Source organism: Etheostoma spectabile, chromosome 4, assembly GCF_008692095.1.
Source record: "Etheostoma spectabile isolate EspeVRDwgs_2016 chromosome 4, UIUC_Espe_1.0, whole genome shotgun sequence".
NCBI classification, from domain to species: Eukaryota; Metazoa; Chordata; class Actinopteri; order Perciformes; family Percidae; genus Etheostoma; species Etheostoma spectabile.
In genome coordinates this window covers 14,026,933-14,043,748 of record NC_045736.1, presented here as the reverse complement: position 1 = coordinate 14,043,748, position 16,816 = coordinate 14,026,933, and the positions used below count along the sequence as shown (strand labels likewise).

Below are 16,816 nucleotides of genomic sequence, written 5' to 3'. Positions count from 1 at the left end.
TTAACATCCCTTCTGTCTAGTAAAGCACAACAGCTTTCTGTACATAGATTAAAGAAAGCCACAGAGGACAGGAGTATTATGGGGCAAGATGCTTTGCTTTTTTGTTCTTTTATGTCTTTTCCTCCAAGGTTAACCAGGTGCTGGTTCTGGGCTGGTGCTATTGCCAGTTCGGTGCTGGCATCCAATTTATTTTGAATTTCTGTGGAGGACCACAGAGCCAGCAGACAGTTGGTTTCCTCCACATACCACGGTTGTTTTGGTTTCCCATCCATGTCCAAAGCTAACATTAACAGCTGTCTATAGTTAACAGCTGACCGGTGTTTTAAAAAATGGCGGCCCAAAGTTTTTGTCTTCAAACGTCATGAAACCTCCTGTTTTCTTGGCCCAGAGCCAGGTTTATTTGTGTGGAAAAAGCAACGAACCGGTTTGATATTTGACACTGACTCCAAACCAGCACCAGAACTGCCTTGGTGGAAAAGACATATTTGATTTTGTGTGTTGGAGATCTTAGCCCAAACTGCAGTGGCTGGTCTCAACCTAAACATTTCTGAATGATAATTGAAATGCGCCCAGAGTGTCATAGACTGGACCTGTTACCCTGAGTACTGAGTGATCACATAGTTCCTGATTAAAATATTAAATTTGCCAGTTTGTGGGCGCCCAGACAGCTCAGTTGGTAGAGTGGGCGCCCATATAAAGAGGTTTACTCCTTGACGCAGTGGGCCCCGGATCGACTCTGACCTTTTTCTGCATGTCATTCCCCCTCTCTCTCCCCTTTCATGTCTTCATCTGTCCTGTCAAATAAAGGCCTGAAATGCCCAAAAAATAATCACAAATCAGCTACACAGTTTGGGACTGTGTAGCTGATCATGTTTAGACACCATTTAATATTAGAAAATTGGCTTGTTATATTAAACTAAAATTAAGGTTTGTAGAAAACCTTTTTATTTTTGTGGAGCATCTGAACATTTGTTCTGCTGCCGAAGCAAAACTGTGCACCCTAGGGCCAGGTCATATGTGTTGAAATCCAAAGTGTGGGCCGAGGTGGTTTTCAACGCTTTTCGGCCATCGGACGAGCAGTGCTGACGGCGTATAGGAGCAGCTTTATTGCAAAACAAGTCTTTCTCTGACACCCCTTTTCATTTTTCCCTTTCTCGCTTGCAGGAGGAAGCACGGTGCGTCCGCCAGGAGCCATGTGCCTCCCTCACACCAACAACATGGACAACAAGTTACAGGGGGCGGGGCAGGGGGGAGGGGCGGCACTTCGACCACGGGCAGGAGGCGTTCCACTGGAGCCTTTCATCCACCAGGTTGGTAGGAATGGCCTGTGCTTCAGATTTAAACGTAGAGCTGGAGAAAATCAAATATCACAATTTTTTTGACCGAGTACATCAATGCCAACATCGCGGCGATATTGTAGGGTTGAGATTTACTAAAAGGTTTCATGTGTTTTGAAAACACCTGGAAAAGTTAAGTTTGATAAATGCAAATTCCAAGCCTGGAAAGGTTTAATTATGGAATTTTTTAACAAAGCATAATAATATGTGATCAATAAAAAAAAAAACTCTTTTAATAAAAAATGTATTTCATGTCGTCTTAACCTTAATGTTCTATTAGGGGCGTGATATTACAAAGTCCACTACGAACCACAGACATTGTCATTCATTTTATTGTTAAATCTCCGATGGTAAACGTTAACACAGATTTTTATTCTTATTGTATAACGTTGATTTTCAGGATTACATAGTCATGGAAATTTGCCTGAAAAAAGTCATGGAAAAGTATTGGTTAAAATGCGTATGAACCCTGTACAGTCTTTAAAACCAGGAAAAGACTTGTGTCATCTAACAATATTACGATATCCAAAATTTAAGACGATATCTAGCCACATATATCATGTCGATTGCCCAGCCTTATGAATCTCTTTTTGTGTGTGTGTGTGTGTGTGTTGTGTATGTGTGCGTGTGTGCAGGTGGGTGGTCACACCAGTATGATGCGTTATGATGACCACACGGTGTGTAAGCCTCTAATCAGCAGAGAGCAGCGCTTCTACGAGTCTCTGCCTCCAGAGATGAAGGAGTTCACCCCCGAGTATAAAGGTCAGTCACAACTCACTGATGTTTTGTATTAGTGTAGCCATGGATGTGAGCTGGACGTCGTACGCTCACAGCACGGTTTTCAGATGGGCTTAAATACATGGTGCTTTGGGACCATAGCTGCACATTTTTCCAAAAGAGACAAATTATTCCGTTAATTGTTTGTGTTTAGACTTCATCTTTTTTCCAGTCAGTTTGGTCAAGTTTCCACTCGTACTACTACCACCCAGAGTGGTACAAGCTGTCTATTTTTGACTTTTTGGATCACTTGCTCACTAGTTTGAACTCTCTACCAATCACAAGCAGCATGGTGGCCAATAGTTAGCATTGTGGCCTCACCGCAGGAGGTTCCTGGTTCGAATCCCGGTCGTTCCGGGCCTTTCTGTGTGGAGTTTGTATGTTCTCTCATGTACTTGGTTCTCCAGTTAGCGCCCTTGATCAAGGCACTGGCTCAGATCTGGAGTTGGTCCCCGGGCGCTGTAAATGGCTGCCCACTGCTCCCTTGAGGGATCGGTTAAATGCAGAGAATGAATATCGCTACATGTCTTTGCATGTGACAATAAAGTACCTTCACACTTGACTCTTGACTCAGGTTGGTGGGAAACTGTCTCTGCTAGCTGGAATGGTTAGTTGTTCTACATCGTAAACACACTATATTATCTAATTTTCCTATCAGATATTGCAATTTATTTTTAATTTATTTACGATTTGATTTTTTTAATTTTTTTTTTACATATTGCACCTTCTACGATCATCTTAAAGGTGCCCAGCCACACAAAACCGTTTTTACTTGCATTTTTTACAATATGTTAGGTCCATATGTGTGTGTGTGTTATGAATGTGAAAATGAACTGCTGCTACTTCTTCTGTCAGCTCTAGCTACTGATAGAAATAGGCAGAGAAATCAGGCCAATCACAACAGCTGGTCAGTCTGATGTCATGTTGCCTGAGCTCATTACTATTCATGAGCTCACCCAGTTGCGTTGGGTAAAGGATGCTAATAGCCAGGCTCTCATTGGCTAGCTGGTAGCCAATCAGAGTCAAGCACCTTAGCTTGTTGAATATCAATGAGAAATGGCCCATTCGAGCTGAGTCTTCCTAAAGGCTTTCTATACCACACTAGAATGGCTTGAAACATGGTAACCAAGGTAACCAAGGCATTTTTCTCCACAAAAAATGTTACAGAGTCCAAGGTAGAACTTCAGACATTACCACAAAGTTATGAAATGTTTGTGGTGGGGCACCTTTAAATAAAGTGATAAAAAAAAAAAAGATCCACTGAAAACAGGACAATCTGTGATATGTTACATTATTCCAGCAATTATCTTATTATTATCGGATTAATTATGAAAAAACAGTAAATATAATAATTAAAAGAGGAATTAAAACATGTTAAATCAAATGTTGCAACGAAAATTGAAATAAATATTTCACATTCGATTAATCGCGATTTCGATTTAAAAAGGATTAATCGTTCAGCCCTCGTACTGAGTGTCAACTACTGCCTCGCAGCCACAACACAAGAATACAGATGAGTTTACTGTGGATACATCCAACTTATCTCACTTCAGATCCACACACAGTACTTACACACACACAGATTGGCGCACAAGAAAACACAATATGAAACCAACCTACAGTCATAATACATAAAAACACCTCGTGCCAAGTCTACAATTATGTCATTGACAGAAGACGAAGACCAGTTCAAAAAGCCGCAAACTGATTTAAAATGTATTTTAATTTGTCATATATTTATTTTAGGATTAGAAACGTGTTGATTTAAAGTGAAAAACGTGTGAACACCATCTTGCTTACTGCTAGAGAGACCGCCCAGACCTGCAGCTTTCAGAGGAGCCCAGGTCTCTTTTAGGGATTTGGGCTACCACAAATTTCAAACACTGCTCTAAATGATCTCCACTCCTCTGTGTTCATGGCGGATGCAAAGGCAGAAAGAAAAACACAGGAGAGAAAGACAGACAGAGTCACGGATGTTTACTGGCAGCGAAGTGGTTGAGCTGCTCTGTTTTTCATCACCAGGCACATAATGTAGCTGTTTCCACGTTCTTTTGCTTTAGTAACAGGCCCAAACACACACACAGCCAGCGTGCGCACGCACGCACACACACACACACACACATACACACCATATCCTTTTGTATGTGACCTATTTATAATTTTAGCAAACTATGTAAGCGAGGAGACATTGACGAATGACAGTAGATTGGGAGATGAAGAGAGATTTTCACGGTGGATGGAGTAGGTGTAGCCTGGCTTACCGGATGTGCCGTGCCGTTAGCCGTTCTCCTCTTCTTCCGCTATCAGCTAATCAATAAACTAAGAATACATAGTGATGTCTGAAGCTGAACAAGTGAAATCAAAAGTAGATTACTTCCTAGACTATTTTTTTTTTTATCTCACATTTATAGTGATTTTTACATCCCTACTAGTAAATGAAGAAAACCAAATGTTGTGTATTTATATTAAAGGGAAACCATTACATAGCATGTCCAGGTTCATACTTGTATTTTGTGTTTTTTACGAGGACATGTTTACATGCTTGGGGCGTCCTCTAGCTCACCCAGTGAGTGCGTGCGCCCCGTGTAGGTTGAGGCTTTTGCAGAGCCCCGGGTTCGAGTCCGACCTGCGGCCCTTCGCTGCGTGTCATCCCCCGTTTCTCTCCCACCTTTCTTGTCTATCCACTGTCACTTTGAAATAAAGGGGAAAAGCCCCCAAAACATTATTTAATAAAAAGAAAAGAAAAAAGACTTTATCTTCCTCATACTGCCTGTGGCTGCTGCTGCACACGAGACGCTTTGCTGGCGCGCCATTCTCTTTGAGCTTCCCTCCCGAAAAAGACCCAGCCTGCTCTGATTGGCCAGCGTGTTTCCTGGAATCTCCGCTGTGCTCTAGTTTAGTTTAGTTTCAACCAGGAGCAGCTGGAGCTACTGCAATGGAGTATATAGCAGGACGTGTACCGTGAAAATCACCATTAAAGGCTTCGAAACCAAATACTAGATGGATAGATGGATGGATGGATAGATGGATAGATAGATGGATAGATAGATCCCGAAGGAAATTTTAGAATACTACTACTACTACATACTACACAACCCGAAACGTATTAGCTCACAGGATTTCTCTAAAATACGTTTACGTTATTATGTGAGCACGTTTAACATGACAATCCAACATCATTGCATTTAACATCATAACATTGTAGATAAGATAGAAATTACGAAAATATGTCCACTTTAAAACGTTGCCCTTTATAAATCAAAATACATCCCACCTTCCTGGTACGGAGGTACTTTACATGAGAGCTGGTGGTATAAACCCACCACAGCGACCTGCAGTTGTCTGTGTTCCCACCAGTTCACCTTGCTGGTGTTGTGGGTCCCAGTGCCATGACAACAGTGGTCCATAAGGAGTCTGTATTTAGCCCTGGACCTCTGCCCACTACCATTGTCCTGCTGATTTAATAAGAGCAGACAGACAGCTGCCCTGGGATAACTTTCTCAATCTGTCAAGGTTGTTTTATCCATAAAGTGTTTGACATTATTAGATCAGATTTCTCCTGGTGGTGTGGGTGTGGAGGGGGTAAAGAAGTCCAGTTTCCTGTGGGCAGAGCGCACACTCGGAAAGATTTGACTCTTCAGTTTGGACGGACGTGATCGTTGGAGGTGATTTTCCACCATTGAGCAAACTCAACGGAAAATTAAATCTGGACATAAAAGGAGGATGCTCAGTGATTCACTTAGTGGGGATGAGATGCTCTTCTCTGTTTGTAAAGCTAAAAATAACAGTTTAATTTCTGACGTTTTCTATCTGGGTATTTTGATCTATAAACAGTTTCCCAATTTAATTTCCAGAACATTTACTAAATCTTGGTACACAAATGACAGGAAAACCCAACTTCAAGTGTGTTAGGAAGGTGTTGTTCCACCTAAGGCTCCAGAACAACAGCTCATTGCTCTTTGTCATAAAGTCTTCATCTCTGTGGAGCTCACATATAGTACCAATCAAAACTTTTGACACGCATTCTCATTCGCTTGGATGGAAAAGCGTGTCCAAACTTTTGATTGGTACTGTAGGCGTACGGTTAGGTTGAGATCTGGTGACTGTGAAGGCTACAGCATATGATCCACATCATTTTCATACTCATCAAACCATTCAATGAGCCTGGGGAACCGTGTGGATGGAGGCACCACTCCCATCAGAGCTTTGCTTTAATTTGTCCCCTATGAATAGCTATGGCGATATAAAAGTACACATACAGTGTGTGTGTGTCTGTGTCTGTGTCTGTGTGTGTGGTGTGTGTGTGTGTGTGTGTGTGTGTTGTATATGTATATATATAATTTAAATATATTAATATATAAAAGTTCACATATTATGATTTGATCTATATTACCCACCCCATGTGAACACTCATTTAATACATTAAAACAAGTGATCCAGTTATTGTATTTGGTCTGGGTTTGAGGGAACGAGTGTTAAAGTGACACCTTTTCACTTTTCTAAGAAGAAATTTGCCATTATTTCTCTTAAAAATTAAAAGTCGAATTCCCTTTGTTAAAATCTAACCTTTGCTCAGTCCGATTCGCAGGGTTTTGCTGCGACAGCCTGACCTGGTCTGGTTTGATGAACAGGTTGCTACTGGCTAATGACAGAAACTTTAGATCAGCAGGACTCTGCTGTATAACTGACTCCCTGAGTCATTTTTTTGACTTTATGACTCTTGTCTCTGCACATTGGTACAGTCTAAATGCTGTCTTAGTGGATTTGGACCTGCTGGTTTTAAAAACTAACAGCATGTCTGATATTTACTGTGTTTCCATTACAGTGAAAGGTTGAAAGCCTTAAGCGTAATTTATGCTTCTGCGTTAAAGCTTTGTGGTTACGTACGTGGAGACGCGGCCGCTCCATAAACAACATGTTATCAAGAAGATGGGGTAACTTTTCCTGCTACAGATTTTCCACCGTGATCTGAAAGCACAGCGGGTACACTTAGTTTCTCTCACTATGACTCTAGAGACACTACTCCCTCCGGAGCTAATCGCCGCCACTCTCTCACTTCTCCCTCGTTCTATCACCCACCCCCTTAATCCCCACACACACACACACACACACACACACACACACACACACCGGTTGGAGTATAAACATGAGGCCATTTACGTTGGCTACGGCAAAAGCTTTGCATGGAGCCTCTGTACAACCATAAATAAAGTGGGTTGAGGGGGAAACCAATCCACTGCACAGGCAATGTAGCAGTTAAAAGGCTTTTTTTAAATAAATGGATTCCGGCGCAGTGTTCACTCCACATAAAACGCTACTTTACATACGTTTAGACCAAATATTCTCTGGTCCAGCTCAGCTAAAAACACAACAACACTGAACCTGTCAGCACGTTAGCGTGTCGTTCACTACCGGGCTTCTTTTTAACCGACAACGTTTCAACTGATTTAGCCCTTTAGATAACACACCTGACTGTCCTGCTCTTACAGACGTGAACTAACCACAGACGGTTGTCTCATTCATGGACTCACTACGGTTTGCGCTATAGAATAAAATAGGGGAAACAATGAATATTTTGTGTTATTTTTGCTAATGAAACTGTTTTTCTGGCCTAATTATAGGAGAAACACTGCATTAAGATATTTCTTTTACAGCAGCAGGCGTAAAATAATTAGAGGTGATGGAGATTAAAAAACTACGTAAGACCTTTCAAAGTCACTTAGAAGGATTATATTTCTGTGTCCGTCCTGGTATTGTCGTAAATATGTTGTTCCTAAACTTCCTGTTGTTGTTTGCTCCGTCCTGGCAGGGGTAGTGATGGTTTGTTTCGAAAGCGACTCTGACGGCTACATCAACCTGGTGGCCTACCCCTACGTGGAGAGCAACACAGAGGGAGGGACGGCGGAGCACGAGGAGCGGGACCTCCCAGAGAGGGAGCAGCCGAGGAGGAAACACTCCCGGCGCAGCCTCCGGCGCTCCTCCTCCGCCGCCTCCGAACACAAGGACGAGCGGCCCGACAGGAGGGAGGCACACGACACCGAAACCTCTGATAAAAAAACCCCCTTTAAAAAGGGGGCCCTCCCCCCCCAAAAAAAAAACTTTTTTTTATTTCTTTTTGGGAAAAAAAAAAAATATGAAATTTGGCCCCTATTTTTTTTTGTCGGGAATTTTTAAAAATGAACTCCCCCCTCTGTCAGCTCTAGCCATTAAAAAAAAATTTAAGAGGGGGAAATCGGAAAAGATGGTCGGGCTGATGTCAGTTGCCTGAGTCTTACTACCATACTCCCCCCAGTTGGGGCGGGAAAAGGATGCTGAAAAGCCGGCTCCTTTGGCTACTTTTACCCCAATAGGCCCCAAAGCACTTAGAAATTCCCTGAAAACTGGAAAAAACAAGTGATTTCTTCCTGCTTTTTCCCATACGCACAGAATAGCTTGAAAAAAGGGAACCCAAAGGGAAAAACCAAAGGCCCTTTTTCCCCACAAAAAAGTTACGGAGTCCATGGTAGAATTCCCGGGTTTCATGAAATATGTGTGACGGGCACATTTTAAAAGGAAAAGATTTCCAAAATAAACCAAATGGTAAAATGGTTATTCCATTATTTTTTTTATTTAATTTTTTAAAGGTTTGTTGCCCAAAAGGGTTAAAACCAAAAACTATTTTCAAAAAAAATTTGGCCATAAAAAAATTTTTAAAAAATGATCGGGTTCCGCTTCTTTTGGGGGGAAAAATAAAGACAAAATTCAAGACGTTCCTTAGGTAAAGTTTTTGTGTGAGTAATGCAGGCCTTTAAATCTGTTGTAAAGTGTTCAAACAGAGGGGCACCGACAGTGATTCTTGCGATATTAATGATCCTCTTCTCCTCGCTGCAGTCTTGCAGAGCTGAAGAGTCCCAGGCTCGACCCAAAGATCCACTCGGACGTTCCCTTCCCGAGTTGGAATTTAAAAGGGTTTTAGTTAAAAAAATCAGCCACAAACCCCGGGCCCCCCGCTGCCACCCAAAAAGCAGCTCAGCCCATGAGATCGAATCCAAGGAAAACCCCAAAAATCTTCAGTATCCCTTTCCCCAACCTGTCACATTCACTGAAGAAAAGTCTTTTTTTTTTTTTTGCGAAAAAATTTTAAATCCAATTTCTCTCCTTAAAACTTTTAAAACGGGTGTATCATACCGAAGGAAGTGGTAGAATGACCCGAGGGAAAATTTGCGGTGCCTGAGCATGTTAACAGCAGTTAGACACCCCCCTTGGCCCTGATTGGTGCATCTGAACAGGGAGCGTTGGATTTTTGCAAACCGCACTACAGGCTGTAGGTGGTGCCAGATTTTATTTTATTTTTTTAAATTACATGCTTCATGTAGTACTACTCAAATATGGGGTCAGTTTTAGCAAATATGACAGAAAGTTAGTCTTACCTACTGCATCTCTAACCCGATTTGTTCAGGTCCTATCCCTTGACCAATCAGCTATCCTAACCTATGCTTAACCCCAACCAAATCGAGCTGCTTTGTGTGGCGGGACTTGCCTACAAGTTACGTAGGATCCATGACAACGCCTCTTTCTCATGTGTGTATGGAAAAAAAAAGTCTTTTTAGACCAGAGGGCATCATGTGATGGACAAGGAAGTTGCAATTCCACTGCTTGGCCGCTATGTTTAATTAGCTTAAAAGCCCGGCGGGGCCTGGGTATCTGAGGTTATCAGGTCAGAGGTTGTGCTTTGATCTTCAGCTTCAAAGAGAGCAGACTGCAGCTGCCTGGAAACAGAAACACACACTCTGTCCTCCACCGAGTCCATCTGCCTTCAGTCCGGGCAGATTCAGCAGAGCTGGTGTCAGAGAAGGGTCTCTGTGCAGATACATGGTACATTCAGATTATAGAAGTTATCAAGAGTCCAGTCGTCATCACTGTGTTGGAAAGCTTGAAGCTCTCAAAGAATTTGGTTTTTCAGTGTTTCAGCATCTTTTCAAGCAAAAACTCTCCTTTTAATCGAGAAGTATCCTAAACAGAAAAAGAAATAAAGTGGGAAAAACTATAGAAGTCAAAATGTAATTGAAATCTTATTGTAAGGTATAATTTATTCGGATGTGATCATCGGGAATGTTCTGTCTCATTAACGGGTTGGCACATTTGCATATAACTTCAGGGAAGGAATGTGCTTACCTGGAAATATTTTCAAAAGAAGTGGACCAGAGCGATGTAGAAATAAAAGTATCTTTACCTCAGTGGAAAATTGCTGACATGCAGTATGACTTTAGTTTTACACAGAAATAAGATCCAGATCTAATAAGTCCATATATATATATATGCTATGCCCTGCAGTGCCCTGCATTTTGTCAGTTTTTTATTGATGCTGAGATAAAACGGGACACTCCATGCAGATTACATCACATTAAAAGTGTTACAGCAACTCAGTGGGAGAATAGGCTGTTACATTTCAACAGGTGTTACATTTGATTGACAATAGTTTAACATTGATTGGAAAAACGTCACAAAATGGAATTGTAATTATTTAGCAGACTTTTAGACTAATCAGTTAACCTTAGTTCTGCAATTTCACAATGGTTCATCTACAATGTTTAGTTTCTAAAATTGTTAACAGATTAGATGTTTTGCATAAGAAATGCAGAGCATTATAAACCCTCTGTGTCTATCTCTCTACCCCTAAATCTGAGGATTCTGTAGTTTGCTCCTTAACTGCATCATTTGAACCAGAGTTTCTGTTGTTGGAGAACGTGGTTCACCACTTCTCCTACCCCTGCATCCTGGACCTGAAGATGGGCACCAGGCAGCACGGAGACGACGCCTCCGAGGAGAAGGCGGCAAGGCAGATCAGGAAATGTGAACAGAGCACTTCGGCGACGCTGGGAGTCAGAGTGTGTGGCATGCAGGTACACAACAACTGCCGCCACGGTTCAGACAGCGTCAGCAAATACATTGCAGCGTCCGTCCATGGCGATACTGAACAAAAGATAATCGCCTGAGAATGTAGAAGAGTAAATACAGGCGCATTTATCTTTAGGACATCCATCAGATTGTGGACTGTACAGTTCACTCTGCTGGGGTAAAGTGGGTAATGTAACATAATAGTGTAAGGATTCCTCGTGCACATTTAGAAAAAACCCAAAGAACCAAAGAGATACGGTCTTTATTCCATTTGTATAGATTTTCCTTTTCTTGTTATTTTCTAGTTTTGTCTCGGTCATCTGATCCTCTGATAATGCAGCGGTACTTAAGCTTCATGCGTCAGTGTCAGCAGTGGTGGAAGAAGTACTTAGATCTGTGGCTGATGTAGAAGTAGTATTACCAAAGTGTAGAAATACTCTGTTATGAGTAAAGGTTCTGCATTATTTTGTACAAAAGTACTCGCATCAAAAGATACTCAAAGTCACAAAAGTAAAAGTACTCATTGTGCAGAAAGGCCCATTTCAGAATACTATACATTATACGTCTTGATTACAGTTATTGATGCAATAATGTCTCTTTGATGTTGCAGCTGGTAAACACGGGACAGATTTGAATTATATTGCAGGGTAGCTTAACCGAGGTGAGATAAAGATCCACAATGCTTTGCTACAAGCTGGAATTGCAAGGCCCACTTGGATGTGGTGTTTTGTGATGGTATCCCAGGGAACTTTGGCCCGGGAGCTCACATTTTTGAAAAACCCCCGCATCGTCAGCAGGGTTGGGTTTCACTAGTTTTAAATAAAAAAAATTAATACATCTTTTTAGTTGATTTATTTGTTTTAAAATAATCGTAATTAAAGCTGTCAAAAAACAGAACAAAAAGAAAAATTTGCCCCCAAAAATTTTTGTAAGTAGAAAAAAAGGGAAATTTTCAAGTAAAAAAAAATATCAATTAAATAAGTACATTTTTAAAGAATTTTTTAATTTTTAATACGAAAAATGTCCTAGCTAACTTCAAAAATGAAATTTTTTTTTATCTTTTAAAAAGTACGTACTTAAAGGGAATTTTTTATAATATTGAGGTCTAAAAATTTTTTAATCTAGCGAAAAAAGTCGGAAGGGGAACACGTCCACATTGTACTGTGCAGCTTCCTGTTTCCCCAAAAAGCGGGTAAAACCAAAAAAGTGGTGTAACCAAAAAAAAACCAAAAAAAAAAAAAGGTTTTTAAAGGTTTTTTTGAACCCCTAGTAGTTCTTAGTTTTTTCACACTGTTTGCCGTGGAATTTATGCTCCAAAAACAGGAAGATAAGTGGTATTGGAGTCGATTTATTAAAAAATCTGATGCATGTGCAGAGAATGGACATTACACAATGAAACGGGGAAGGGATATACATAGTTTTCAGCTTAAAAATAATTATGACTGTGAATTTTTGGCGAATGTTTAAGGGGTGTGGTGTGTGGGTGTGTGGTGTGTGGGGGGGTGGTGGGGTGTGGGGGGGTGGGGGTGTGGTGGGGTGGTTTCTCTCTCTCCCCGGTGTACCAGCTGAGCACGGGTATACCTCGGGCAGGAAAAAGAAATACGGCCGCGGCCTGTCGTCGAAGGCTCCGGGCCCTCTCCCATACATGACAACGAAAGGGATGAGCAGGACCTTTTTGACCCAAATCCGAAAAAATTCGCCCAAAGGCGGTCTGGAGGGGCAGGCATCCAAACCGCTTCTATGGGCTTCACTGCTCACACTAGGGGGGGAAAAAGGTGACCGGGGGGCTGGGATAACCCGGGTGTGGGGATAAGGGTCATTTATTCTTCGGGGAATTTAAAAAAATGGAAAAACTTGTCAAAAAATGGGGGGGTTTTTTCCCAAATCCCCCGGGGTTGAAATTTTTACTTTTAAAAAGGTGAGGGAGGTAAAGGGGCCCAAAAGGGAAAAAAAATTTTTTGTTTAAAAAAATTTCCCCCCCCCCCCCTTTGGAAAACCGAAAACGGGGGCAGGGGCCAAAAAGTTTTTGTTTTACCGATTTTTAAAATTTTTACCTTCCCTTTTCCCCCCCCCCTCGAATTTACTTTAAAACTGTTATCCCTTTCCCGGGGCTCAGTGGGTGAAACCCTCCAGGAAAAAAAATTTGGGAAACCTTTTCCAAAAAAAAGGGAAAAAATTTTGGGTTTTTAATTACAAAAAAACCTTTTTTTTTTGGGGTTGGAAAAAAGGCCTTAAACTTTCCACAAAACAAAAAAAAACACCACCACACCACACACCCCACCCTCCCCCTCCTTTTTAAATTTTTTTGGGGTTTCCTTTTCCCCCCCATGTTTATTTCCCTTTTTTCCCCAACTGATTTTTAAAAAAAAAAGTTTTTCCATCAACTTTTTTGCCAAAAGGGGTACGAAAAAAAAATCTTGGGCAAAAAGGCCCCCTTTTTATACCTTTTTTACGCCCCAAGGTTTCAAAACAAAAACAAACCCCTGGGGCCAAAATTAAAAACCCCGTAAGGCATCATTTTTTAAAAAAGTTCATGGGGGTATCGCTAAGCCGTTTACAATAAAGAAAAAAGATGGGGGGACCCCCCCAAAAAATGTGTTTGGTTTTAAAGAAATTCCCCCAGAGTGTTTTTTTTTTTCCTCCTATCCCAAAATGGTCTTTGGGTAGCCAGACCCCCTCCTCAGCGCTGTGGAGCAGGTCTGGCATGCGAGATACTATCCAGGGGCCCGATCCAAAAACACAAATTCCTTTTTGTGGGAGGATTTGGGACACCGCGTTATTTTTTGTACTGTACTACTGTGTTTTATTCTGTGTGTGGAAACAGAGGGCCCTTCAGTCCTCCCTTGGGCAGCTCAGCGTTGCCCCGGGGAAACTCTGTGGCCCCCCAGAGCCCCTCGTGGCCCCGGACCCCCCGCACCTCCCGGGCCCCCAAAATCCATTGAAACAACAGACCAGAACCCCAACCCCCGGGGCAGTGTCCCCTCAGGGGCCTGGACTGATGGGTACACCCCCCCCTCCACTCGTCCTCCCCAACAGGCCCCACCCTCAAAGTCAGACGGGCCCCTCCTCCCCCCCCCCTTTCCCCCCGCCTCACCCTCATCCAACTCCCTTTTGCCCGCTCCCAGCTTCAATTCCTTCCCCTCTCCTCCCGCCCCCCAGCCCCAGCAGCCCCCCCTGGTGGACGTACGTATGATCGACTTCGCCCACTCCACCTTCAAGGGTTTCCGCGGCGACACGGCGGTGCACGACGGGCCGGACCGGGGCTATGTGTTCGGACTGGAGAGCCTGGTCCAGATCCTGGAGAACCTGCGCGACGACAACCTGCCGTAGCTCCAAACAAACACGCACACGCACACACACACACACACACACACACACACACACACACACACACACACACACACACACACACACACACACAGCTTGTTGTGAGTAAGTTCAGGTCAGTATAGTCAGTGCAGGTCATGCCGCTGATGTTCTCAAGAACTGAGATGGTTTGGCTGTAAATACGGAACGAGGATCTTCAGGGTGTCACCATGGCAACGTGGGCATTGTACAGTCGAGCAGTTACTACAGACAGTGGTGCCGAAATGTCTGCAACTTCAAGCTAAATGGAGAGCCTCTGTAAAACACACACACTCTCTCACCACACACACACACACATACACACTTGTATTTCTATACTTGTGAGTACTTGACGTTCTTGCATTCCCCAGCCCCCTAACGCTACCCTCAATCATCACAATCTAACCTAAGAGTACCCTCCACTCACAGTGTGTTTCATCCTTACATCACCCAGAGGTTTGAGTTGCACTCTGCAGAGTGAGTAATGTGCAGAATGAAAGGACGTTTTCACAGTCACTTGCAGAAGGGACAGTTTCCCTGCATGTGCTCACGTTAAATCTCAGTTTAAAAGGTACTGTGTGTACATATGAGCAGCTCAAGACAGCTCTTGTCCAGTAAAATAAAATGCACTAGTAGTAGATGTAATTCAGAGAATTTTAACAAGGCAATTTTTTGTAGAAAAACCAGACACTACTATTGAAAGTGGAGATTTTGTATATGTCTTAAAACTTGGAAGTAGCTTTAAACATAGATTTAAGGTAAGCACTAGGGATGGGAATCACCAGAGGCCCTACCATACGATATATTATTGCAATTTAAAATAAATTGTGATATTCTGCGATAAATTGCAATTCATTACCTTTTTTAAAACTTCAAATGATGTCCTCAAAGTACGAGGGAAGATGTCAACATCTGTTTTATCTATAAACATTTTTTTATTTTTTTTTAAAGATTTGTTTTTTCATTTCACTTAAAAAACTCAGCGGCACCATCTTGGACTGAAAAAGCAATTGATTTTTATTATTCCTGCGTCAGAAAGCTCTTTCAAATGTGCAGTCATTCAAAAAAGATTGATACTTGACGTCCGTGTGTTGATACAGTATTGCTGCAGGAAATATTGCGTTACTATGCTGTTTTGATTTTTCTCTCCCACCCGTAGTGAGCACAGGGAAACAAAATGCACGACTGTGAAAACAGACTCTGCACAGTGATGCTCAAACAAGCGAGTGAAGTAACAATAACAGAACGTATTGGGAGTGGGGGGGGGGGGGGGGGTCTTTAATTATGACACCTAGTCAGACTGTGAAGGATGTGGTCCTCACAAAGATAGACAAACAGGAGCACACACACACACATACATACATACACGCATACATACACACATACATACACACATACATGCATACATACAACACACATACATACACACATACAACACGCATACCAACATATACACACACCACACACACACACACACACACACATATACATATACAAACACCACACACACACCACACACACACCCACACACACACACACACATTCTGAAAGCAGTTGTCTTTGGAGCTGTTTGACAGCACGGCGAGGCAGAGCGTCCCTCTCTAAATGACCAATCAGCTGAGTCCCAGGGGCCACCCACTGAAGTCGGCCAACTCTGAATTGCCCCCCACCCCCACCCTTTCACCCCCCTCCTGAATTCCCGTCCCCACCGCCACTTCACTCCTCCTAACTTGACTTTCTCTACAGAACCCAAACCCGGAGAGGTGAACAGACTCCTTTAGCTTAACCTTGAAGACTCAGAACCACATCCAACCGTCTGTTAAAGCAATAGATGGCGGGGACTCGTTCCTTCAGCGGTGCGGAGGGCAGGCTCGCCCACTGGGAGAACGGCGATGAAGTGCAACATAGAAGTAGGATTTAAGGACAGAATATAGATAATTTCTTAAACGCTGTGTGTCCGTTTTTGGGGCTTAATTCAAAAACGTTAGTAGTCGGTGTCCTGTGAAATCATCCTCTGGGTTATTGTATAATATCGAAAACTTAAGTGTCACTTTCCCAAATCTGGTCTGCTGATATTTTCCTTATTGTCAACAAATCCTATTTATAAAAAAGACCAAAACGAACAATGACTTAATCCACTAACAAGTATTGTGCGTATATCCAAAGGCTTGATATAAATCCTCTTCCTCTGTGCCAAAGAGCTCCGTTGTTGTCCAAATACTATTAAAACCACGTCAGTGAGACGCTCCGCTGCTCTGAGTACCATGAACACACACACACACACACACTGTACTTTATTATCTAAAATACACCGTCCTGCTCGCCGAAATACTCATTAGAGCACCAAATGTGGATTAGTCCGCAGCTGAAAATAGTCCCCTACAAATGGGACCTGCCCTCCTGTTTGAGTAACGTTTGTTAAAAACTACAGTGACCAGCAGTTTTAGGAAATTACCGAGTCTTTTAAATGTGAGATTGAA

The 16,816-nt window shown here is 42.4% G+C and overlaps 1 protein-coding gene across 1 annotated transcript in view; it reads left to right on the top strand.

Annotated features, from left to right (window-relative positions):
* ip6k1 (inositol hexakisphosphate kinase 1) overlaps positions 1–16,579 on the top strand; it is a 37,154-nt gene extending 20,575 nt beyond the window's left edge. Inside the window, 6 exon segments of the mRNA XM_032512989.1 lie at positions 1,165–1,310; positions 1,973–2,099; positions 7,924–8,167; positions 8,985–9,166; positions 10,821–10,996; positions 13,659–16,579. Coding sequence (XP_032368880.1) covers positions 1,194–1,310; positions 1,973–2,099; positions 7,924–8,167; positions 8,985–9,166; positions 10,821–10,996; positions 13,659–14,321 — 1,509 coding nt within the window. The 5' untranslated portion in view covers positions 1,165–1,193 and the 3' untranslated portion in view covers positions 14,322–16,579.
* Positions 16,580–16,816: the final 237 nt, after the last annotated feature.